General features: G+C 39.3%; 2 protein-coding genes across 5 annotated transcripts in view; one reads left to right on the top strand and one right to left on the bottom strand.

The window, feature by feature from the left end:
• Positions 1 to 15,988, bottom strand: part of HEATR4 (HEAT repeat containing 4) — an 81,326-nt gene extending 65,338 nt beyond the window's left edge. For both annotated transcript variants that reach the window (XM_020986343.2, XM_020986344.2), the window contains exons 1-4: positions 15,907 to 15,988; positions 8,884 to 9,861; positions 2,854 to 3,044; positions 1,708 to 1,848 (exon numbers count right to left, since the gene is read on the bottom strand). In XM_020986343.2, coding sequence (XP_020842002.1) covers positions 1,708 to 1,848; positions 2,854 to 3,044; positions 8,884 to 9,782 — 1,231 coding nt within the window. In that variant the 5' untranslated portion in view covers positions 9,783 to 9,861; positions 15,907 to 15,988. The remainder of the gene's footprint in view (positions 1 to 1,707; positions 1,849 to 2,853; positions 3,045 to 8,883; positions 9,862 to 15,906) is intronic.
• Positions 1 to 24,650, top strand: part of LOC110208345 (prostaglandin reductase 2-like) — a 544,334-nt gene that overhangs the window by 15,955 nt on the left and 503,729 nt on the right. Inside the window, exon 1 of one of the 3 annotated variants that reach the window (XM_078151487.1) lies at positions 17,072 to 17,108. The exons of the other annotated variants lie outside the window; for them this stretch is intronic. The gene's annotated coding sequence lies outside the window, so the exon portion shown is untranslated. Of the gene's footprint in view, positions 1 to 17,071; positions 17,109 to 24,650 lie in introns of those variants that run through there. 3 annotated transcript variants of the gene reach the window in all.

The raw sequence follows: 24,650 nt of genomic DNA, 5'->3' as shown, positions 1-24,650 counted from the left end.
TAAATATCTTGGGATAGTCCCATAAAGTTTTCCATCTGTTGTCTTCCATTCTTGTTATATGACTAGCCTACCTCTTCTTCTGGTCATAGACTGATAGTATGACTGTAGACATAGAGTGAAAGAGACCTTTCAGGCCATCTAGTCTGACTTAATTTGTATAGTTGAGAGAACCAAGGCAAAGAGAGGCTGAGTCAGACTTGCTAAAGGTCACACAAGTAGTCCACATCATGCTTGTCTTTTATGTTCTATCTTCTGAGTAAGAAATTTACTCTAATATTTCTTCAACACTTCAATAATCTATGACTTCCATGGATGCAAACTGCAAATTTGGTGGGTCCTCTTCAGCAGTTGTTGTGGTTGAAACATTTGTCACCTTGTGGCCAACTTGGCGATGAGCCACTCTGAACTGGATCTACAAAGGCTGGTCCTTGGATGACAGAAATGCCATCTATTCCTGGGCTCCTTATAAAAGCCTTTCCAGATTGGGAGAATAAGTCAGACCTTGTGCTATGCTGGCATACCTGTGAGAGCTCAGGCTCATCTCCAATGCCTCATCATGGCTGGAGAAATAAGAAAAATACTACTGGCAATATGGTGGAAAATCTTCTATCTACTAAGCAACTTTTTAAAAATAAATAATTTTTAAAACTTCTGTTAACAACTACAGGTATTAAAATACATAAACAAATGCATAAGAAAAAATAAGAAAAATAAATAAGCAAAATGAAACAAACCCAGGAGATTGTACACAGCTCTATGAATTTCCATTATTTACCAAGTATTGACCCCCACCCCAAGAGATATGCACATTGACTTCAACATAAATATACCCACATTATCCTTGTTTTCATGATTCTTTTTTTCTGGGTACATAACATGGATGTGATGTTATTGTTGCCTTTTAACTCCAAAGTTGTAACAAACATGTATATTATTGTCTTTGGGTCTTTCCTTTCTTCACTCTACTTCACATCATTTTATTGATCTTTGACCTATGGTATCTTGTGGAGATCTAGACCTAAGCTATGCTACTTACTACTATATTCTGAGATTTCTCTGAAAGAACTCTGGCAAAACAGAACAAAGACAGTGGTTAGGGAAGGAAGCGTTGATGCTGTTTACTCCCCAAATTGTTGTGGGTCCACGTAAGCCAAGAGTTTAGGGCACTGGATCATAGGTTACAAAATAAACCATAAATCAGGGACGGTGCATCCTTTTGAGAGATAGTCCATTTTATCGAACGGATGTAACTGTTTTTGAGTGGGGCACTCGTTGCACCCTGATTTATCTCTTAGCAACCTCAGGCTCCTCCCTAGATAGATTTGTCTGTCTTGCAGAATCACCGAGAGTGAAAACTGAAAGGGGACCAGCCCAAAGGAGAAGACCACAATATGAGGCTAATATGGCAACTTTCCAAAAGACATTTTACCTAACATGCGTTCTGCCTCTTCTTCTATAATTGGTTTTATAATCTGGTTTATAGATATTATGCCAGGTTTATACCAACTAAGTACATTGTAACTGCTGAGATTTTTAAAACTTTCATAGAGTATATTAATAAAGAGGATGATTTAGTATTGGTGGGAAGGAATCAGGTTAACTACCCTTGGGTGCCCTGGCCAATGACCCAGTGACTTAAGTTAAACCACTCATATCACCAGAAGTATTGTTTCTATCATAACCACCCTTAAATGGCTTCCTCCTTACCTCCTAGAGGACGTGGGTTATAATTCCACTCTTCTGGACCTTCTGGGAAAGCCTTTGGCAAATGTTTACAGTATTGGTTGAGGTTTTCCAAAAGGATCTTGTCATACTCCACGTCATCCCGATGGATGATCTGGACTAAGTCTAAGTGGGCATAAAAACGGCCAGTCATAGCAGGACCTGCTTTCATTCACTCCCCCAAGTCCACCCTCCCTCTACTCCTCCAATTTTCTAGGCTCAGTGATCATGCCTAGTTTCTGGCTGCTCTAAGGACTTGAGAAGACCCTTTGAAGACATCTATAGTTGGGGATGATACAGCTATAGGAAGAATTGGGACTGAAAATGGTAACAAAAATCATGAGAATGTGGAGGTCTAATTCCTAGTGAGAATTAGCATATAAGGACAGGACCTGTTTTACCAATGAGTACAGCTCTGGGTTAATATTCAAATGTCCTGAGCAAGGGATAGTCTTTTGGGCTCATGATTGCCAGATGTTTTAAAGATACACCTTTTCGAGAACAGCTCTTCGAAAGCAAATTTTAATGGGGGGTTAGGGGAAGGCAGGAGGTGGAGAGAGAAGTAGATAGCATGGCCAAAGAGAGCAGGCCTAGATAGGGTACCATAGTGGTATCCCAGGGCAGTTAAGGAGTAGCATGAAGACTTTGTAGGCAAGGGCCAGAAGCCTCATAAGATAAAAGAAGGACATTGAAAGGGGAAGAAGAAGAACATCAAAGACAAAATATTTTGATTCTACAGTTTCAGCCAGCGTTAGCATTCATATGAGGAAGTGGGATGGGCAAGGAGACGTAATGAACAAAAAAATTGGGGCAGCTAGGTGGTGCAGTAGATAGAGCACCTGCCCTGAAGTCAGGAGGACCTGAATTCAGATCCGGCCTCAGACCAAACACTTGACACTTAATAGCTGTGTGACCCTAGGCAAGTCACTTAACCCCGATTGCCTGAAAAAAAATTGCTCCCCAGTTATTTCTGGTCCCATCAGCATGGGAATAGAATCCTTACAATCTGAGTCATCCAAGGCCTCTGAATCATTCTCATGGTCATATCAGAGACAAACTAGCACTTCTGGCCCCCAAATCCCTCTACCCTTTGCCTGCCTCGCCCCAGCATTAAGAGCCTGTCTCTCTTACCAAAGTAAATCTCCCGTTCAAAGGCATTTTCTGTGGCATAAACATACTTCCCAGCTCTGGGATTTATCTGTTGCCTTGGCTGTGAAGGTCGGGCCCGGAAGAGGCTCCGTTTGGCAAGTATATCTGCAGCTGTCTTATTGGTGCCAACCATCATCTCGGGTTTCTTCTTCAGTGGTAAGTAAGCAGGAATTCTTGGCAGAGGGAAGGAATGGAGGAGGAATAAGTATGTTGAAGGGAGAAGACGGGCAGAGAAACAGGCTCCCTGTCTGGGTGTGAGAGGAAGAGGAAGGCAACCACTGACCATTACCAGGAATTCTTACTTGTCTAGGCTAACAGAAGATCATTCCCCTTTGCAAACGTGAAATTGGAGCTACGGACATTTATGGGGGAGTGGATTGTACTGTGAGCCCTGCCACCCAGTTTGTTAGGCTACTCAGTGGATAGAGTGGTAGACCTACAGTCAAGAAGACCTGAGGTCAAATCTAGCCTCAGCTTTTTAGTAGCAGATCAATGTACAATTCTGCCTTGGTATTAGTTAATTTGATTTTCTTAAAGTACGCGGTGCTCATATACTATAGTCATAATTCCTTGAAAGTTTGTGTGTATATGTTTGTGTGTATGTTTCTGTATTGGAAGAACAGGATATGATACTACATGGTTGAATGTATAAGGATAGTGTATAGACATACTGCTATTATGTAGCAATTTTGGATTATTGAACGTGATTATTTTACTAGAAGCTTTGAATACTATGTAAGTGTAGTCACAGCTGTGGGAACCAGGAGCCCCCAAATTTATCATAACTATGGTGCCATTTTTTTGGGGTGCTTTTTACAATATTGTTGTGAAGTAGAGACTGTGTCTGATGAGCTGAGGTAAAAAATTTCCCTAACAGGAGGAATGGATTAATAGCATAATATTTAAAAGAGAGAGACTTAATCTAAATGTTGTGACTCAGTTGAATTTATATATATATATATATATATATATATATACACACACACACACATATATATATATACATATATATATACATTATATATATTTTGGTGTGATGTTTTCTTGTCTTTAAAGAGATTTCAGATTACATCTCATTTTCTCAAAACTCTTCTAAAAAGTGAGTATCTGAATTTAGGACAGATAAGATTAGAAAGTAGCATTTTACATTATAATAATGTGATTTACAAAAGGGTTTCTTTAGTGATCTGGAGTGTATGTAAAGTGATTCTATTTCAGGAGTGTAGCTATTGTATGTGTTCACTGTAAAAAATTAAATAATGCTGATGTGGTAGAATGATAATACCACATTCTTTATAAGCTAAATTATATTTGTTTTGTGAAACTTAAGCAATAATGTCCCTTTTTATAATGTGTGTCTATTGTAATTATTTGTGTTTATGTATGCTTCGTAGTGTGTTAATAGTTTAAATAAATGTTTGCACATGATGCCACCTAGTGTGAAGATATCTACAACTATCTGGTTGTCATCTTTGTGTTTCCTACAATGCCTTGCGCATCATAGTCACTCAATAAATTTTTGTTAATTAAAGAACAAACAAATACAATGAAATAGTGAGTCCTGTGCTTTGATAGTTTACCTATGGAGTTGTCAGTGTAGAAGCCTCCTTATGTGCCTCTTTCTCTGGTAGTTCTTTTCATATTGTAAGAAAATTACAATTAAAAAATATAATTAACCTTGAAAAAAAATCTAGCCTCAGATACTTACTAGCGATTGTGACCCTGGGCAAGTCACTTAACTTCTGTCTGCCTCAGTTACCTCCTCTGTAAAATGGAAATAACAATAGCACTACCTCTCAGGACTTGTGTAAAGATAAAATGATATAATGTTTGTAGTACTTTGCAAACATTAAAGCACTCAATAAATTCCAGCTATTATTAGTATTGCTCTACATGTTTCATTTTCCTTACTAAGTGAGTCCTGTGCTATTTATTATTAGCAATTAGTCTTATCACTGGTAAAGTACGACCCACCTAAGCGGCTGGTGTCCCAATATTTCTATCATAGATCATTTGGGATGATAAGGCCACAGACCTAGAAGGGACATCAGAGCCCTCTAGTCCAGGGGTGGGGAACCTTCGGCCTCAAGGCCATGTGTGGCCCTCCAGGTCCTCGAGTGCGGCTCTTTGACCGAACCAAAACTTCACAGAACAAATCCTCTTACTAAAAGGATTTGTTCCATAAAACTTGGACTCAGTCAAAAGGTTGCACCCAAGGACCTAGCCTCAAGGCTGCAGGTTCCCCACCCCTGCTCTACTCCAAATCCTCAATTTTACAGTTGAGGAAGCTGAGGCCAGAGAAAACAAGTGATTTACCCAAGGTCACACAGATAGTAAGCATTAGAGCAGTGGCATTCTGGTAAGTGTTTAACATCCGGCGCTCCAAAAAGAAAAAAACAATTTTGCTTGCCTGAAACACTTTGAAGTTTAATATGCATTATTATCTGTGTCACTTAGCACAGGGCCTGGTACATTTGTTGCTGGTCAGTTGTTTCAGTCGTGTCTGACCCTTCGTGACCCCATTTAGGGTTTTCTTGGCAAAGATCCTGGAGTGGTTTGTCATATCCTTCTCCAGCTCATTTTTCAGATGAGGAAACTGAGGCAAACAGAGTTAAGTGACTTGCCCAGAGTCACACAGCTAGAAAGTATCTGAGGCCAGATTTGAACTCAGGTTTTTCTGACTTCAGGCCCTGCACTCTATTCACCGTACCACCAGCTTGCCCATCATGGTACATAGCAGATTCTTCATAAATACTTCCTTCTCCCTCTCCCCTCTCCTTTAAGTCTACACAATCAATGACGCAACAACCCAAGCCCTGATCTGTAGTGTTTGTTGAAATGGCTTGGCTCCATTTTGAGTTGACTCCAACTCAGCTCTGATAAAGGGGCAGGATTTAAAACCCAACCTTCTGAATCTAGAGGCAGTGTCCTTTCTGTGGTAACACAAGGCAAGGAAATCCAAAATCCCCACTTTCAGTTCCAACTCTACCAACACCTCACTCCAAACAAATGACCTTTTCCAAATTTCATTAGATCACAAACTCCTAGAGGGTAGAGAGTATCTGTTGCCTCTTTTGATATCTCTCACACTTAGCCCAGTACTTGGCACACAGTAGGTGCCTAGTAAATGTTTATTGATTGGATCGATACTACTTACTTTCTAAGTTTTGCCTGGATGACTTCAGACAGCCCTTCTCTTCTACCCATTACAGATGACTGGTATTTGGGAAATGTCTGGAAAATATTGCTACTCTGTTTTACCCAGCAATGTTCTCCAAATTCCATCACTGGACAGCCTGCAATTCTTAGTTTTATATCCTTTTACTAGTTACCTTTCAGATTAGTATAATATAGGCTTCCCAGGATTAGAACTCAGAGCCATGAGTTTTTAAATTCCCTGCTACCATCTTCTGAAGGGCAGCTAGGTGGTCTAGTCGATAAGAGTGCTGGGCATGAAGTCAGGAAGATTCACCTATCGGAGTTCAAATCTGGCCTCAGATATTTCCTAACTGTGTGATTCTGGGCAAGTCACTTAACCTTGGTTGCCTCAGTTTCCTCATCTATAAAACAAGCTGGAAAAGGAAATGGCAAATCACTCTGGTAAACCCCAAATGGCATCATTAAGCATTTGACACTACTGAAAAATAACTGAACAACAACAAACGATCTTCTGGGCCATCACATTCTTTTAGTTTGTTTTGGTTTATTTCTGTTAGGGAAAGCTATCTTTGACCTGGAATGAACAGAACAAAAATGGTTAAGAGGGTGCTAAAGCCCATAAATTATAAGTGAGCACCTAGCTACCCTTGATTCAATACAATTCAACATGGATTTATTTATTGAGCATTTACTATGTACCAGGAACTGTGCTAGATTTCAAGAATACAAAGACAAAATGAAAATTCTCAGAGCAGACTAGATCTTAAGGTTCTGAAAGAATTAGATCAATTAAATTCATTATTTCTCTGCCTCCTCCCCAAACCTACCACTCTCTCTAACTTCTCTGTTTCTGTCAATGGTACCACCATCCTTTAGTCAACCATCTTGACTCTGACCCCACTTAGCAGTCAGCTGCCAAATCTTATCATTTCTACATCTACACCTCTCCACTCTGTAGGCCTCTACTCCGATTGCTGTTTGGTCATTTTCAGTCTTATCCAACTCTTCATGACCCCTTTTGGGGTTTTCTTGGAAGATATTGGAGTGGTCTGCCATTTCCTTCTCCAGCTCGTCTTACAAATAAGGAAACTGAGGCAAACAGGGTTAAGTGACTTGGCCAGGGTCACACAGCTAGTAAGTGTCTAAGGCCAGATTTGAACTCAGGAAGAGGAGTCTTCCTGATTCCAGGACCAGCGCTGCCTCCAGAGAAAAGAATAAGTCTTGTGAATATGAACTGTAATAGATTCCCCCAAGTGAAGGAAGAGAATCCACACTGTTGGTTGGTATGGCATTTTCTCCCATGCTGCTCTGGAGAAGCATCCTTGTTCCATTGCCTTAGCTTGTTTAAGGAAACCTTTCCTCCCTGCAGAGGCGGAGGTCAACCCTGATGATTACAGAGAATCCCGACACAGATTGGAGTTGGGAAAGTATGGCTCTACCCAGAGGAGGGAGGAACTTCTCTCAGGGCTAGCAACGCCTCCTCCCTTTCCCTCAGGTTAGCAATTCTCATCTCTCAATCACAGTCTCCCTGGTTAGCCTGCCTGAGCATTAAAGACCCTTTGGAAGTCAACAAGAGACATTTTACAGGAACTTAGCTCTGACCAGCAGGTGTCAATTTCCAGGGCCCGTATCTATTTAACATACGAGGAAGTCTGGTTAAGGCAAATTAACAAGCATTAAATGCCCAGTCTGTGCTAGGCACTGTGTTAAACAAGTTACTATAACCCTTTCCTTGTGAAAGTGTTGGGCTAAATCAGTACCAGTCTACCTGCTTGGCCAAAGTAGTAGCAGTCTAACATGTGGTGAATAGAACACTGAACTTGGAGTCAGTAAAACCTGAGTTTGAAGCCCACCTCATTAGCTTACTAGCCGTATGACACTTGGCAGGTATCAATGGAGATGAGATGTGTACAGCTCTTTGCAAACCTTGAGAGTGCTAGATAAATGCTAGCTATTATTATTAAGTAATTTGACCTCAAGGTTAGCTAGATAGCACAGTGGGCTTAGAGTCAGGTAGACTCATCTTCCTGAGTTCAAATCTGGCCTTAGACACTTACTAGCTGTGTGACCCTGGGTGAGTCACTTCACCCTGTCTGTCTCAGTTTCCTCATCTGTAAAACGAGCTGGAGAAGGAAATGACAAACCATTCCAACTATCTCTGCAAAGAATACCTGAAAAAAGGGGTCATGAAGAATTGGACACAACTCAACAACGACAACAAACAACAATTTAACCTTTCTGGTCCTTCATTTCCTCCTCTGTAAGATGAGGGTGTTGCATTTGATGACCTCTGAGGTCATCTATCTTAAACCTATGTTCCTACAGCCCCGTGCTAATTCTGGGGACTCCTGCCAGTGAATGGGGCTTGTTGACATCAGGATTTACTGAAAGGTGTAATCCCCAAGAGAAGCTGGTTTCTTTCAGTGGTAAATGCCATACATTTGTTGCATGAGGCTTGGGGAAATCATAGTAACATTATATCAACCTTACACAGAAAGCTTTGGAACAAAAATCACTCCCTCAGGCAAACTAAATGAAGTGGTAGTCTTCCACACAATGGCTTTGATTGATTTAAGTAGTTGTACTGGCCCTATATACACTCGGGTCTGATTGTATGATTCAATCAAAACCTGTCATTCAGGGCCTTCCATAATTTGGTTCCATTATGTCTTTCCTATCTTGTGACCCATTACTCAGATGTTGCAAAAGCAGCTTCTGCTGCAGCTAACCTGATGTTCCAGTCTTTATCTAGTTAAAGTATCAGAGCTAAAAATGGCACGGTTTTAACCCTGCCCTTACAGAAGAGAGATTAAAAACTACCAAATATAGCCTCTAAGGCCTGAGCCAGAATACCTGAAGTAAACAGGGAGCAGTAACTCTGGTTTCTTTTCCTCTTGGATTGGAGCAACAGTCTCTACACCCTCAAATTCTGCCGTCTCTTCAGCCTCAAGCTGGGCCAATAAGTCCAGGTCACTGGCAGAGGAAAGCTCATCCCGGATATGGCTCCAGTCATACTGATGTCTCAAGAAACTCTGCCACTTGCTGGGAGGGACTCCAGGCTGTGGAGGTCTCTTGTTTAAAATCCATCGAGCTGTACGCTTGTTCAATTTTTTGAGCACAATATTCTCCCAACTTCTGGCCTCCCTCTCTGCTGGTCTAAGCCACGTTTCCCTTTTTTCTAGTTTCCACTCAGAAGGGTTTGACAGAATCGTTGATTGGGAGTCCATAATCTCAGAAACAGGACTGGAGGAAGATCTAGCCAAGGAGTTACTAGGTGAGATTTCTTTCTTAGGCCTCCTCAGTTTGCATTTCTCTGGGGTCTTAACACTTTTAGTTATTGGTTGGAGGGCTGGTAAGAACGGCAGGTCCATTATAGATGAAGAAAACAGCGGCTTGAGTTTGGGCGCCTTCTGAGCTTGGAATTCTCTGTTCTTGGACAAAGAGATGTTTTCTGTGTTGTAGATGTGGTCAAAGTTATATTGGGAATAGGGTATACAGGGCAGCCCCCACTGCCGCAATACTTCTTGGGAGAATGGTAGCTCTGCAGATGCCTGTTTGAGATATTGTTTCTTCAGGCGGGCACAGTGCTGGAAACTGTTGGGGGAAACAGGTGGCACACCTGAGAATGAGTCACACTGTAACTTGCTCCCTGACTTAAAACAGCAAAGCGCCATTCCCCATCCTAGTCGAGTAAAGGTATGCTTGTCCTGTGAGTGGGAGGCAGCAGGGTCCAAGCTCGTAGAGCTATGCATGCTGCTCCAGGGCAAATGCTTCTGAATGAAGCCAGGTCAGTTGTGAGGGGCCAGGGCTGGGGCAGAGACACCAAGGAGCCTGTTTAAGAAATAAAGAGAATTGGCGATATGAAGAATTTGGGTCACCTTGGGAATATTTGTATGAATTGACACAGAGCAATGCACATAATGGGAACAGTTTATACTATAACATGAATGAGAGCCACACAGAGAGACTCCAGAACTATGACCAACGCACTGAATCATCATGGTATCAGCAAACATATAATGAGTAGGCAGAAAGTGGGGAATGATGGGTGTGGAATTGGGCATCGACTTGGGTCAGACTTGGTCAATGTATAGATTTGTTTTGTTGTCTTTGTTCAGTTGTGCCCAACTCTTTGTGACCCCCACGGACCATATCATGCCAATATTGTTCATGGGGTTTTCTTGGCAAAGAGAATGGAGTGGTTTGCCATTTTCTTCTTCAGTGGATTAAGGCAAACACAGGTTAAATCACTTGCCCAGGGTCACACAGCTTGTTAGTGTCTGAGGCTGGATTTGAATTCAAGTCTTCCTGAGCTCAGGCCCAACTCTCTATCCTATGAACCATCTAGCTGCCCCAGATTTGTTTTACTTAGTTGTAATTTGTTGTAAGAGACTACTATTCTGTTGGAGATGTGGAACGTAGAGGGAGAGTCATTAGGAAATCATAGTGATTTTTTGCAAAAAAAGAGCATCAATATGTATAGATAGATAGATAGATAGATAGATAGATAGATAGATAGATAGATATGAATTGTCTTCCCTGGCACTGTAGATAGACTTCTGACCCTGAAGTCAGGAAGATCTGAGTTCAGATTTGGTGCTAGACACTTACTAGCTGTGTGTTCCTGGGCGAGTCATTTAACCTCTGTTTGCCTCTATTTCCTCAACTATAAAATGAGAATAAGAGCCCCTACCTCTCAGGGTTGTTGCGAGAATCAAATTAGATATCTGTAACACATAAACTTTTAACTGCTGTGCTGAGTGAAGTGAGCAGAACCAAGAGGACTTTGTACACGATAACAGCCACGTTATGCAATGACTAATATTGTTAAATTGAACCCTTCTCAGCATTTACGAGGATCTAAGACATCTCCAGAGGCCTCAGGATGGAAAATGCTGTCCACATCCAAAGAAAGAACTATGGAAGTCGAATCGCTATCACTTATTTTTACCTTCTGTTGAGTTTTGTTTCATCTTTCTGATGGTTCCTCCTATTGGTTTTAATTTTTACTTACAATTTCACTAATGTGAAAATATGTTTAATGGGTATATAAATGTAAAGCCTATATCAGATCGTGCACTGTCTTGGGGAGGGTGGTGGGGAGGAAGGGGGAGAAAAAATTTTCAACTCAAAAGCATATTGAAGTGATTGTTGATAAATCAAAATAAATGAATAAAATTTGAAAAAAAAACCCCAAAAAACCCCAAAAACCCTTTTAACTGCTATATAAATGTCAGCTAGTATAAAATTATGTCATATATATGGCAGGTGAAAGATGAAATCACTGAGGAAACAAAGGTTTGAGCTTCTGAGCATACTGATTTATTAAGCAATACATGCTAATTGCCTAACAAATAGGGACCAAGCCCCTTAACCTATGGCATTGGACCACAAGTACAAGGGAGAATAGATGTTTACACATTAAAAGATAACAATAAGCAGGATACAAAACAGGATGTATAATTAGGTAATCTGATTTCTAATTGGAAAAAAGATTAGGGGCTTTCCAAGTTGATGGGGGAGAGCAAACTCGTACATTTCCTGGAAATCAGAAAAAGAGGTATCCTATTCCCCCCAAGTGTCTGTATTCAATCAAAGAAAGAAACAGTAACTGAGTGACCAGTACAGAGCTAGTTTTCAGATAAGACATATAGGCTGCTTGAAATGTATAATTGTGAGAAAACTCCTTGGATTCGATTGGATTTCTGGTCAGCATAACCTAGGTCGTCAATTAAGGGTCTCTAAGCAACAGGTTTCTACCTTTCCAGCCACTCAGGGTTAGGTTCAAACAATGCAATAAAGCCTTCTCACAATTCCCATAATTGAATAGAATTTTATCACAAGACAGAAATTGAACTAAACCCATAACTGAATAAAAAGGAAACTGAGCTAGACCCAGAATTGAGTCACAAGCTGAAGTCAGTACGGTTCACTCAACTCCCTCATATAATATATAATATAGTATAATATTATATAGTATATAGTATGTATGCTATATTATTATATTATACTATATTATATAGTATGTATACTATTATCATAGCATATATGCTATATTATAATATTATATAGCATATAATATTATAATATATTGCATTATAGAATGTATCATGTTATATAAGTGCTTAGCACAGTGTCTGGCAGATACTAAGTGCTATATAAATGCTAGCTATTATAATTCTGATTATTGATCAACTCCTTTCTAGAGGCGGAGACCCACGGGTGTGGAACATTGCATATAACATCAGATTATTTTTGATGTGGTGTTTGGTTTTGCTGAATGTTATTTTCTTTTCTACTTTAAAAAAATTATTTGTTATAAGGGATGGCTTTCTGGGAACAGGGAAGGGAAGACACACAGAAACAATATAAAGAGAAAAGATATCAATAAAATCTATTATTTAAAAGTTCTGTCAACAAAAATGTAATTTACAAAACTTGGTAGGGGCTCTACATGTTTCTTTGCCACAGTATTGGAGCAGAAAGAGAACAGCAGACTGGGTTTCTTTAAACCAAAGCAGCAGTAAGGGCCAAAATGATAGGTAAGAGAAAAAGAGTAATGCTGGTGATAATTGTGGCTTACTCTTTATTTTTCTCATTTCCATAGTCATTCCCATAATCTCTCTCTTTCTCATGCCCGCAAAGCTGATTCTCCCTGACCTTAGTCTTTCCTCTAATTTTTCCTGATTGTTATCATCAATGATAGGAGTTAGAGTAGAAGAGACCTTTGAGATCATTTAGCCTGATTCCTTCATTTTACAGATAAGGAAATTGAGCAAGGACTAGACATATACTTCAAGCTTTATTAAATATTTCCCAATTACATTTTAGTCCAAATGACTCCAGGGCTGGTATTCTATCCACTGCACCACCTAGCTGCCCCTAATGTCCAATCTTTTTTGTTGTTGTTGCTGTTGTGGGTTTTTTTTTTTTTTGGTGAGTCAATCAGAGATTAAGTGACTTGCCCAGGGTCACACAGCTAGTAAATAGCAAGTGTCTGAGGCTGGATTTGAACTCAGTTCCTCTTGACTCTAGAGCCAGTACTCTACCCACTGTACTATCTAGCTGCCCCAAATTTTACTTACTTTTCAAGTTGCTCACTTATTTAAACAAGTTCTTTTCTTGTCATGGTCAAGAGAAGAGTTATTAAATAAAAGGCAGTTCTTAAGTACCAGATAAATTCAAAACTACAAATCCATTTTTTTCTTCACTCTGTAACTTCATTGATACTTTCTTTTTTTTTTTCTATTCTTATTTTTAGGCAATTGAGGTTAAGTGACTTGCCCAAAGTCTCACAGCTAGTTCATGTCAAGTGTTTGGTCTGAGGCCAGATTTGAACTGATTTCAGGGCTGGTGGTCTATCCACTGTGCCACCTAGCTGCCCCTTAATACTACTTTCAAACTAACTTCAGTTCCCCTTTTCCCCTTTAGTCAGTGAAATAACCTTCCTCCTTTGCACTAAAACAATAAATCTGTCCAGGAGAAAAAGTGATAAAGGGTCTAAGTGCTGTTTTCATGTAACTTTCACAAATTTTTTTCTTATTTTTCCTAAAAACAAATCCTCTAGAGTGATACCCCAAAACTCACTAAGACTTTTCAGCATTTATATAAACATTCAAACCACAATTTGGAAATTCTCACTATAGAATTTATATTTCAGCCAATTTAGCTTCTAATTAGTTTACAATGCCATTTATTTCTGCAGACTGGGAACAAAGATTCCCTTTCCTCTTATCTGTGTTTTCTTTTCTGTGTTCCTAACTTAGCCAGAGTTAGGAATTCAGAGAAGAGAGCCTTTCTGCAGAAAAGTTTTCACTCTTTATACTCTTTTTCCTTTGATTAGTCCACAGGAAAAAGTTAGTTTACTATATCAAGACATAAACACAGACAATACAACAACACACACAAATAGTTCCCTGTGGCTCATGCTGGAGTTGGTGGTCCTTCCTCATCTTTAATTTACAGTATTTCAAAGGCACCAAACTGAGACTGTTTCTATAGAATTTACCAGAAAGGATAAACCAAGGCAGATCTCTGAGCTAGATATAATTTATTATAAGGGGCATACAACCTGATAATAAAGGACAGGTCTAATGGCACTGCCTCTATTCAAGAGAACTCCAAATTAAAGGTGCAATACATTTTTTATAAGCATAGAAGAAAGAACAGAACAGAAACCACCTAACTGGCCAGCATCACAGAGGCAAAAGATCATTATTGACTTCATCAAAGAAAGGCCACCTTAACTATTAAAGATGGGACAAGATCATATTGTCCTGGTCAATTTGCCCTAGGTTCTCAGGAATACCCCACAAACCTTGCAGGAAATGCTGAGACACTTTTTATAAGAGTATTGAGAACAGAGTTTTTCTTTAACTAGTGCTATTGTGTCCTTGACATATAACATCAGAGAGGGGGAGCTTTGAACTTTAGCACACTGTTTCTCCACCCAAACCTCAGCAAAGAAGCTTAAGATTTAACAGAATTACTACAGTATAAAATCAAATATAAAATATGGGATCAAAATTAATTTCCTCAAGGCCAAAACAAATTATCAGCTGAATCTCTCACAGCTTTAGACCAAATTTCACATAACCTAATTGTGTGCTTCTTAGTCATTCCTGGCTTCATCCAGGAGCTTCCCCTGGTCCCAAGTCATAAGAAATTTCTCCAGGGAGGAATCCTATGGTATACTACTACCAGCACCCATTATTCCCTAATGGGGAATCTTCCTCAGCAACGTGGAGGAATACTTTGGCTTGCCCTTGGTATACTAATACTGGAATTCTATTATTCCTTAGGGAAATCTTCCAGGGGATATCCTTCCCTAACAGTGTGCAGGCTTACGTTAGCTGGGAAGAGTTGAGATTAAAAGGGAGTCAGACCTCAGGGATAGTCCTATGTGGAGAAATCCTTCGGTGAGAAAGTCAGGGGGAGCTCTCTATAGAGGCCACCCCAGGGGGGCAAAGGTCCTCTCTCTATCCCTTTATGGTTGCCAATTGTCAAGACTGAATTGAGGGAAACTGAGGAAACAAAGTCCAAGCAATGTGATTTATTGGCAAGGCATGCAATACAAAACAAATCAGGTCCAGGGCCTTCTCAGTAGGCACAAGGACCCTGAAGAGAGAAATTACAAAGGTTTTTATAATAAAGTACAGTTATTCTTTTTAAATTTAGGGATTTTCCAGAGTTTGAGAACTCTGATTGGTTGCATCTACCTACATCCTACAAAACAGTTATAGTAAAACTAAACTTAACTCAGGAAAACAAGACAATTCCAGCAGCTGTACAAAATGTAGGCAAGGGTACAAAATGGAATCAGTTTGGTTTTCTCACTAGCTATATATGAACTGTACTTCTCTGAAATTCAGTGAACTCATTTGTAAAAAGAAAGCATTGGACCAGATCAGTGGCCCCAACTCAAATGGACATGGATCCCTGTGGGCCTCATATTGACTTAGTAAACCACAGATTAACATTATCTATGTTGTATTGTATTTTTACCTAATTTGTTAAACATTTCCAAAGTTAAGTTTTAATCAGGTGCCTCACTTGGAAGTTTTGAGGCCATGAGTTAGACACATCTAGACTAGATGATTTCCAAAAGATCCCTGGGCAGGCTTGAAAACCTGTATGATTCCAAGTTTTGCCTCGCTCTTTTTTGCTATCTAATTTCTATTTCTTGCTCTGAGTATTTCTTATCTCCAGTCCAGAAAGAAGTCACATCCTGGAAATACCAACTTCTATCAGTTGATCTTAAGAAACCTCCTTCTGGGTGAAAAAAAAAAGTTGTGTTTTTTTAAATTAAAATTATTTTTTTTAAAGAACCCTCCATACATTATGGGAATGAGGAGCAGTACAGCATTTCAGATTTACCTTGTAAGCGACTCTTTTCTCACATTGTCCTGGCAGAATGAATAGGAGTTAGTATTCTAAGGCTGTTTTAGCTTCCCTGTTTCTGAAGCTGTTTACAGTTATTACCAAGCAACCAATAAGTTCTTTTGTGTTCTATTAACCTTCTCAGAACCTAAAGACTAAGAACTTTCTCAGAACCTAATCTGAGGACAAATTTGGCTTTACAGCAAATCTCCCTTTAAAAACATCCAACCAACTACCCTTCTCAAAGTGGTTGTGTCCTATATGCTATGGTATGATTTACAGTTATCCTAGGTACATCCCGACGTTGATTTACAGTTATCCCCAGTATATCTCTGGTCAGGAGAAGAAATTAAACGGGAATTTTTTGGGAGTTTTGTGAAGCCACAGATGGCACTCAAAGGCCAGCACAGACAACACAGAGCCTACGACCAAATATGTAACCGAAATTTTACAATAAGGCATTATAAACCCCCCAGAAAAGAAAAAGGAAAAATCCAGACTTCTCTGGAATGAAGGGAGGGGTCAAAAAATTTTATGCTAGGCCCCTAACTCCTCCCCCGACCCCTACTCCCAATGTGGAAGGGATAACTATTTCCTGGTTTTCTGCTATAGAACAGATTCCACTTTCGTCATGCATGGATAAGGTTCATTTGGCTCATTAACCCAAGAAGGGGTTAAGCCTCAAACCTACCAGGGGCAGAAAGGGGGAAGAAGCTTCTAGCACCCCTTCTCTCTCCTTAAACTTGCCTCAGAAATAAATTCCTAGAGTTTGGCAGACCCAGGATGTTGGAGATCTGTAGGATGTAAAGGGTCACAGGCTGTTCAAGAGGTCTCACTGATGGGTGAAGGCCCCTCTCGGGTGCTGATCTTTGAGCAAAGGTCGCCTGGTTCGGTGCTCCATTGTATGGATCTGTAACAATCTTTAACTCCCCTACTTATTGTATGGTCATTAGGAGTCTATTCTGGGATTGGAGTCAGATAAGTGCACAGGACATGCATGCACTGTCCTTGAGCACAGCATGGGCTATACATCATTGTATCTTGAGAAAGAGTTCTTGTTATTTTACTATATAAGTAAGGCTTTGCTAAAAATAAACTGAGTTGCTTCCATCCTGCCTCCCGCCTCATCAATGCACATTCAAGATAGGAAATCAAGCTGGTCTTGATTCATCAGGTGATTGGGAAATCCTAGGCCCTAGGTAGGCTCTAGAGCCAAGTGAACTAGTTGTTCACAACAAACTGGCGCCCAATGTGGGGCTGCACTGCTGCCGGGAAGAAGATACGGAGAGTAAGACAGATGCATGAAACAGTCGGGAAACGTCTGGACAAAGAAGACGCGACACCCACATCAAGACACCGAGGTCTGTTGGAGCCAGGCAGCCTCTTAGAAAGAGTTCTCCGACTCGTATCCTGTTGCAAGATACAGAGGGGTAAGAGAATTTCTTACCATGGGGCAAAGTTTAGGTAAACTCTCAGAAAAGGAACAGAATGTTAGAGTAATATATCAAGTGATCAAGGAACAGGGGTGCTCAGTAACTCCCAAGAAAATAAGAGAGTTTCTAGACATTATTGATATAACATCTCCATGGCTTCCAAGGGAAGGGAGTTTAAATTTAGAACCATGGAAGATAGTGGGGGAACAACTGACAGAATTTTATAATACCAAAGGCCCGAAATCAGTTCCCCTGGGCACTTTCACTATATATAATCTTATAAAAATGGGCTCGCAAGCTGACATACAGGGTGAGAAGAGAAAATTCCCTGCCTGTACTCAAACAACTTCTTCGTTGTGCTCACCTAACAATAGTAGAGCAGGCTCTCCTGAGAGAGAGAACAGACCTAAGATTTATTATAGGTTATAGCCTGACTTAGCTGAAGCTTCAAAACCCCCTCCACACTCTCCATACCCTGAGCTGTTAGACAGACTCAAGAGGCATAAGGAGAGGTCCCTATACAACTACAGATTGTTTTGCCTTTTATAAAAACCAAAACCTTAAGAAAAATTTTGCCTGATTTTAGAATACCATGGAAAGAAAAGATAAAATAAAATAAAAATAGTATTATTTCATTTGTGTAGGGAATTTCTGACAAGTTTCTTGCTTTTGGATTCTCCCCGTCATTTTGTTCTATGTTTCTCTGTGTCTGTGTGAATGATGGTCTGTGATTAATGTTTATAATTTATTTGATCTTTCACTGCCAGGCAGCCAAGGGCTGCAACTGGATTCTGAAATGCTGATAGTGACTTTCTGCCCTTCCCCCGTCCTAATACCAGCCGCATTCCCGGGAGCGGGTGGATAGGGGAGAGAATGGGAGAAAAGGTACTTCATTATATAGGTTATATAATTTGACAAAAGGCAAGAAAGTTTAAGCATACAGGAATAAAGAAAAGCATGGATAGAAAAAATAATATAATCTGTTTGCATGAATAGCAGGAATAGATGATTTGAGAGTAAAAGATTTAGAAACTTTTGGAGAAAAAATTCTCTTTCTTTTTTGCATTCTAAGGCTCTGACCAAAGCTTTGGGTGTAAGATTGAAAGATTATGTTGAAAAATATTCTCTTCCTTTCTCTCAAATTCCAACCCTGGCCAGGCTGGGGTGGGGGAGAAAGAGGGAAAAGATAAGGAGGACGAGTTTTCCTCTTAAGATCAAAAAGAAAAGTTTTTAAGTATTGGAACACAATCTAAAGATAATTTAGTTCATTCACATTAGCAATATGTATGTTTCAAGTTTTAAAAAATCTAGTCTCATTACAAATTGGTACACTTTCATGTGTTATGTCAAGCAATTTTTAATAATTTAGATGTTACTAAAATGTGAACTAAAAGAAACTGAAAGGTAGTGAGATAACTATGTAAATCCAGCTAAATTATTGTATCAAGTCTGGTTAATCTTGTTCTATGATGTTTTATAACTGTCATTTAGAAAATCAGGTATTTCTGTCTTTACCTATGATTAAAGAACAGCTTAGAGGTAAAACAATTTAACTATCACTCATGAAAATTACCAAATTGTTAACTAAGTTATTTGAAGTTACTGCTTTAAAGCTAAGACTGAGAAATTGCAACTTTATATAAATAATTTCTAATAATTGGCTTTTTCACCGACAAGTTTAAATGTGGGAAAAAAAGGATGTTAAGCAAAATTTCTTATATATGTGAGTCCTAGTAAATCTTTATTGATTATTGCACTTCTATGAAAATAATTAACTGTATCTGGCTTTAAGCCATAATCAGTGAAACTTACTGCTCAAGGTAAAAAACTCTTAGAACTATAATTAACTTTGTTTTGACCTTGAATTTGGGTATGGTTGTCTTATTAAATCAGTATTTCCCATTTTCCCTATTATGATCCATTCAGGAGGAATGTTTCTTACCATGTGCAAAAATTTTGTTCATCACACTATTAAACTTGTTAGTCAGAAATATTCCCAGACAAAAATAATTTATTGTATGGATGATAAACTTTGCAGTTGTCCTACTGCTACCAAACTTTCCTTATTAATGCCCAAGTTTTAACAAGCTTTTCAGTCAACAAGCCTTTCAGTCTCATAGATTTATAATTACCCCTGAAAGGGTACAGAGGGTGTCACCCTTTGCTTACTTTGGGTGTATTGTTCTGCAGTCTGCAGGCATACCACCAAAATGTTACAAATTAATCAAGATTCCTTGATAATTTTTAATAATTTTCACATGACTTTTACAGATATTAATTACTTTTAGCTTGCCTAATAAATCACCACTAATAAATTATTTTAAGATGAAGTTAAACTACTAGGATAACAGATAGCTAAAACAATTCATCTCCCCTTAATTTGTGGGCACGATATTTTACATTTACTGAGAGCTGTTATTTTCTCCCGCCCACTGTTTGCGCTTTTTCTATCCATAAGATTGACAAAATACAAAATGAAATCCAATGAACTTGTTTGGGTTCCTTAAAATTCACCTGTTTATTATTGTTGCAAAGAAGTCAGGAGAATTAACGATGCTTTATGACTTCCTAGCCTTTGATACTTATTGATTTAAAAGACTGCTTTTTTACTATTCCATTACAAAAGCTAAAAATGATACATTACATGGATGACATTTTATGTGCTCATCCCAATCCTGAAGTGTTGGAAGAAATCTTGTTAAAAATACAAAATTTGTTGCAAAGTCAAGGGCTTCAAACAGCCCCAGAAAAAATTCAAAAACATCCTCCATAGCAATATTTAGGTCACCAGACACTTCAAGAAAAAAATAATTCTACATCCTCCAAAAATAGACCTACAAAAGTTGATAACACTTAATGATTTTCAGAAACTTATAGGAGATATACAGTGGCTTCGGTCACAGATAGGCATTCCAAATTATGAATTGATACCTTTATATGATTGCCTTAGAGGTGATCCTCAATTAGATTCACCCCAAATACTGACCCCTGAGGCAAAACACACATTGCTGTATATTCAGGAACAAGTAGTGGGAGCACACACAAACAGGATTGATAGGCATGAAAGTATGGAGGCTTCTATATTTAACACTCCAAATTAAAAATACTTTAAGTAATTATATGGTCCTAATAGGGGACTTAATACATAAAATTGACAACAGGTGTTTAACATTATGTGGCACACATCTGGAAGTCATACACCTTCCATTTTCTCAACAAATGATTGAAACAGCAATACAAACAATGCCTAACTGGCAAGTGAATATCAATTTGAAACTTGTGTATGGAAAACCCTTTAAATATCATGCAATCTTTGAGAATTGGCCTTGGATACAACCTACACTTAACAGCAGGTGAACCCGTACAGGGGATTAATGTCTTTACTAATGCCACTAAGATGAATAAGGCCTCTATCTGGTGCCCTAAAAGAAAGGAGTTACATGTGATTGAAACACCCTTTATATCCACACAAGAGTGAATTATATGCTGTCTATTGTGCATTTCAAAAACATGAGGAGCCAATGAATATTATCACAGACACTAAATATGTTGAAGGAATTCTAAAACATCTAGAGACTGCTGTAATAAAAAATACTGGTAACAATATATGTCAGCTGCTTAATGATATACAACTTATGATACAGAATAGGACAGAAAAATTTTGTTTTTCATGTTCGTTCCCACACTCTTGCCCCAGGACCAATTTTTGAAGGTAATAATCTTGTTGATAAATCTTTAACAATGAATGTGGAAATAGCAAGGAATAGTCATAATAAGTTACATTTATCTGCTAGGTCTTTAAGAACTTTATATGGTATAACAAAATCACAAGCACGTGAAATTGTTAAGCGCTGTGCTACTACTTGTGTGCCTTTTCAACTCCCTTTCCACGTTGATGTCCATAACCCCAAGGGACTTACACCTAACACCTTATGGCAAATGGATGTTACTCATTATTCTCCTTTTGGAAGACAAAAATATGTTCATGTTTCTATTGATACTTATTCAGGCTTTATTTGATACTGCTCAAGCGGGTGAGGCTGTTCACAATGTTATTAATCATTTGCTTCATTGTTTTTCCTTCGCTGGCCCACCCCAATGCTTAAAGACTGATAATGGTCCTGCATATATTTGCAGGTTTTAAAAAGTTTTGTACTGAGTTCTCTATTAGTCACACTACTGGCCTTCCTATAATCCTCGTGGTCAGGCCATAGTTGAACGTGCCAATCGTACCTTGAAAATGGTGCTCCAAAAAAAAAAGGGGGAGCTAAGGGATCCCCTTGGCATCAATTGAACACTGCACTCTACACTATAAATTATTTAAAATTCGATAGTTGTAACCTCTCCCTGCAATGAAATATCTGGCAGGAAATGACAACAGTACTAGTGACACCACTAAATCAAACAGATTCCTTTCTCCTAAACATAATATGAAAGTCATGTGGAGAGACGTTGACGGTGTCTGGCAGGGTCCAGGGCAAGTGCTAACCTGGGGGCAAGGGTTTGTTCTTATTTTCACAGGTGATAGAGAACTCTGGGTCAGAACGAAGGATGTCCGCATTATCCATTCAGAAGGGACAAGGCAAGCAGAAAACACAGGCCAGCCAGGAAATTGAAGGAGCTGAAAGAATAAGAAGAAGGCACTACAAGAACTTTTAACCAAGCTGTGCCTCTTGTCGTTATCATCAGCAGGGATGCAGACTACAGCAGCAGCAGAGACAGGAAATACAACACGATGGGCCTTCGTGACAAAACCACCATGGCCCAGACTAGTTATGTGGGGAGAGACAACACCTGAGGTCATTCTGCAAGGAAATGCCTCCACAGGTTTTGGCAAGGAATTTCATTTCATATCACCTAAGAACCGGTCTCAACACACTGTAAAAATGAACTTTACTGCTGTGGCTTTGGTGCCACCTATTTGTGTTACAAAAGGCAATGACACCAAGACTCCACGTGTTTACAATTATTTAATGTCACCACCCATATTGATGGGTATGTGTTTAATAACACGGCACCCCCTCCTTATACTGTTGTCTTTTTTCAATTTTATAAGGTTACTTACACGGGCATCTTGGTGTCACAGTGTGTTAATGACATACCTATCAGACGTCCAAGTAATTCAAAGCCATGCTATCATGTGACACCGATTAGCAAGAGCTTAGGGTATCCTCCTTGGTTATCTTATCATACTTCAGAACGTCATTGTGTTGTGTTACAAAAGAATTTTACGTTACAATCCTGGCACAATTATACTAGGGAGAAAAACAACCATACTTGGGCTTTTGGCAGGTTTCTAATTCCTCAGTGGGTTTCCCTTCATGACAGAGGGGTTGAAAATCAGTTGTGGAAAGCGTGGGCAGCCTTAGGCCTCATAAACATCACGAATTTGCAAGGGACCATCCATGATAATATGACAATGCGAGCTTGTTTGACTGGTAATCATGCATTTATGTGGGGAAGAGCACAGAATGTTAATATAACGGCCGTGGATTCAGGGGAATATAATGTCACTTGTATTAATTGCAGGATGTCTGAATGTATAGGAACCAAGATTAGAGACCAAATTATTTTTGTTATTACACAACAAAAGTTTGCCTTGGTGCCTGTGAAAAGCAAAGATTGGTATGAGTCACGTTCTGATCATATTTTTGGAATAATAGACCAAAGTAATCAATTAGCAGTTGCTAGGAAAAAGAGATGTATTTCATGTATTTCATTTCATTAGGAATTGTTTCACTTGTAGCTATCATAACTGCTTCTGTATCTTTATCTCAATCTATATCTATCGCAAGAAATGAAACGGTTCAAGCTGATTTTATGGATCAATTAGCTCACAATGTATCTAAAGGTTTTCAAACACAAAAAAGGATAGATGATGAATTTTACCATATGCTTGAGGGAATGAAGGAAACCATTATTGAAATAGGTGATGAATTGGATATTTTAGAATATAGAACACATTTGAAATGTGATTATAGGTATGAATTCATTTGCCTTACCAATGTTAAATACAATAAATCCCAACGGGATTGGCAAAGAATACATAGGCATCTAAATGGGCTGTTTGGCAATTCTACTATTGCAGTGGATATTGATGACTTATATGAAATTGCTAAAGATATTGCAAGGGTGGCTGATAAAGATTTGATGCCAGATAAAACTGCCCAACATATACTTGATTGGCTAGATAAACTCCATAACCCTTTTGATAAGCTTGGACATTGGCTTATGGCTCTATTGTCTTCTTTGTTGCCACTATGTTCACTATTGCTGGCCATGCTGTGTTTTGGACCGTGTTTGCTCAGGTGCATAGCTAATCAGATAAAGGACTTTGGGACTGAGCTTCATATGCTATGTCTCCAACAAAAACAAAAAGGGGGAACTGTTAGGGATCTATAAGGATGTAGAGAGCCACAGGCTGTTCAAGAGGTCTCACTGATGGGTGAAGGGCCCTCTCGGGTGCTGATCTTTGAGCAAAGGTCACCTGGTTCGGTGCTCCATTGTATGGATCTGTAACAATCTTTAACTCCCCTACTTATTGTATGGTCATTAGGAATCTATTCTGGGATTGGAGTCAGATAAGTGCACAGGACATGCATGCACTGTTCTTGAGCACAGCATGGGCTATACATCATTGTATCTTGAGAAAGAGTTCCTGTTATTTTACTATATAAGTAAGTGCTTTGCTAAAAATAAACAGAGTTGCTTCCATCCTGCCTCATCAATGTGCATTCGAGATAGGAAATCAAGCTGGTCTTGATTCATCAGGTGATTGGGAAAACCTAGGCCCCAGGTAGGCTCTTATAGCCAAGTGAACTAGTGGTGCACAACACCAGGAAGCTAAGAAATATTACTTTACTGTGGACTGGAATGCAGATGAGCCGATAATCTTGGCAAGACTCAAAAGGGGTCACTTCCAGCTGGGGGGATGCAGAAGGATTTCACAAAGTAGGCCAGGCCTTAAAGGGTGGGAGTAGGAATAGGACAGTTGGTGTTGGGAAGAGTTTAAGGAGAAAGGGAAGGGCATTCATCCTGTGGAGAGCCAAGATACAGAGGCAGATGAGCATGGAGGCAAAAGCTGGGGAAGAAATCTTTCCATGAAGCTGAGGCAAAGTCAGACCTCGTAACTCTCTCTCTCCATTGTTCACTCCACTATATATTGGCAAACAAGCCACAAGTTGTGGGCCAGAAAAAATACTTGTGAGTATACCTACACATTCCAAGATGAACTTGTAGAAGGAGAACCCAGAACGCTTCTGCATTCACTTACCTCACTCACTGCTCCCATGACAAAACGGGTCAACT

Source organism: Phascolarctos cinereus, unplaced genomic scaffold, assembly GCF_003287225.1.
Source record: "Phascolarctos cinereus isolate Bilbo 61053 unplaced genomic scaffold, phaCin_HiC Scaffold_3;HRSCAF=262, whole genome shotgun sequence".
Classification (NCBI taxonomy): Eukaryota; Metazoa; Chordata; class Mammalia; order Diprotodontia; family Phascolarctidae; genus Phascolarctos; species Phascolarctos cinereus.
This window is presented reverse-complemented; position numbering and strand designations above follow the sequence as displayed.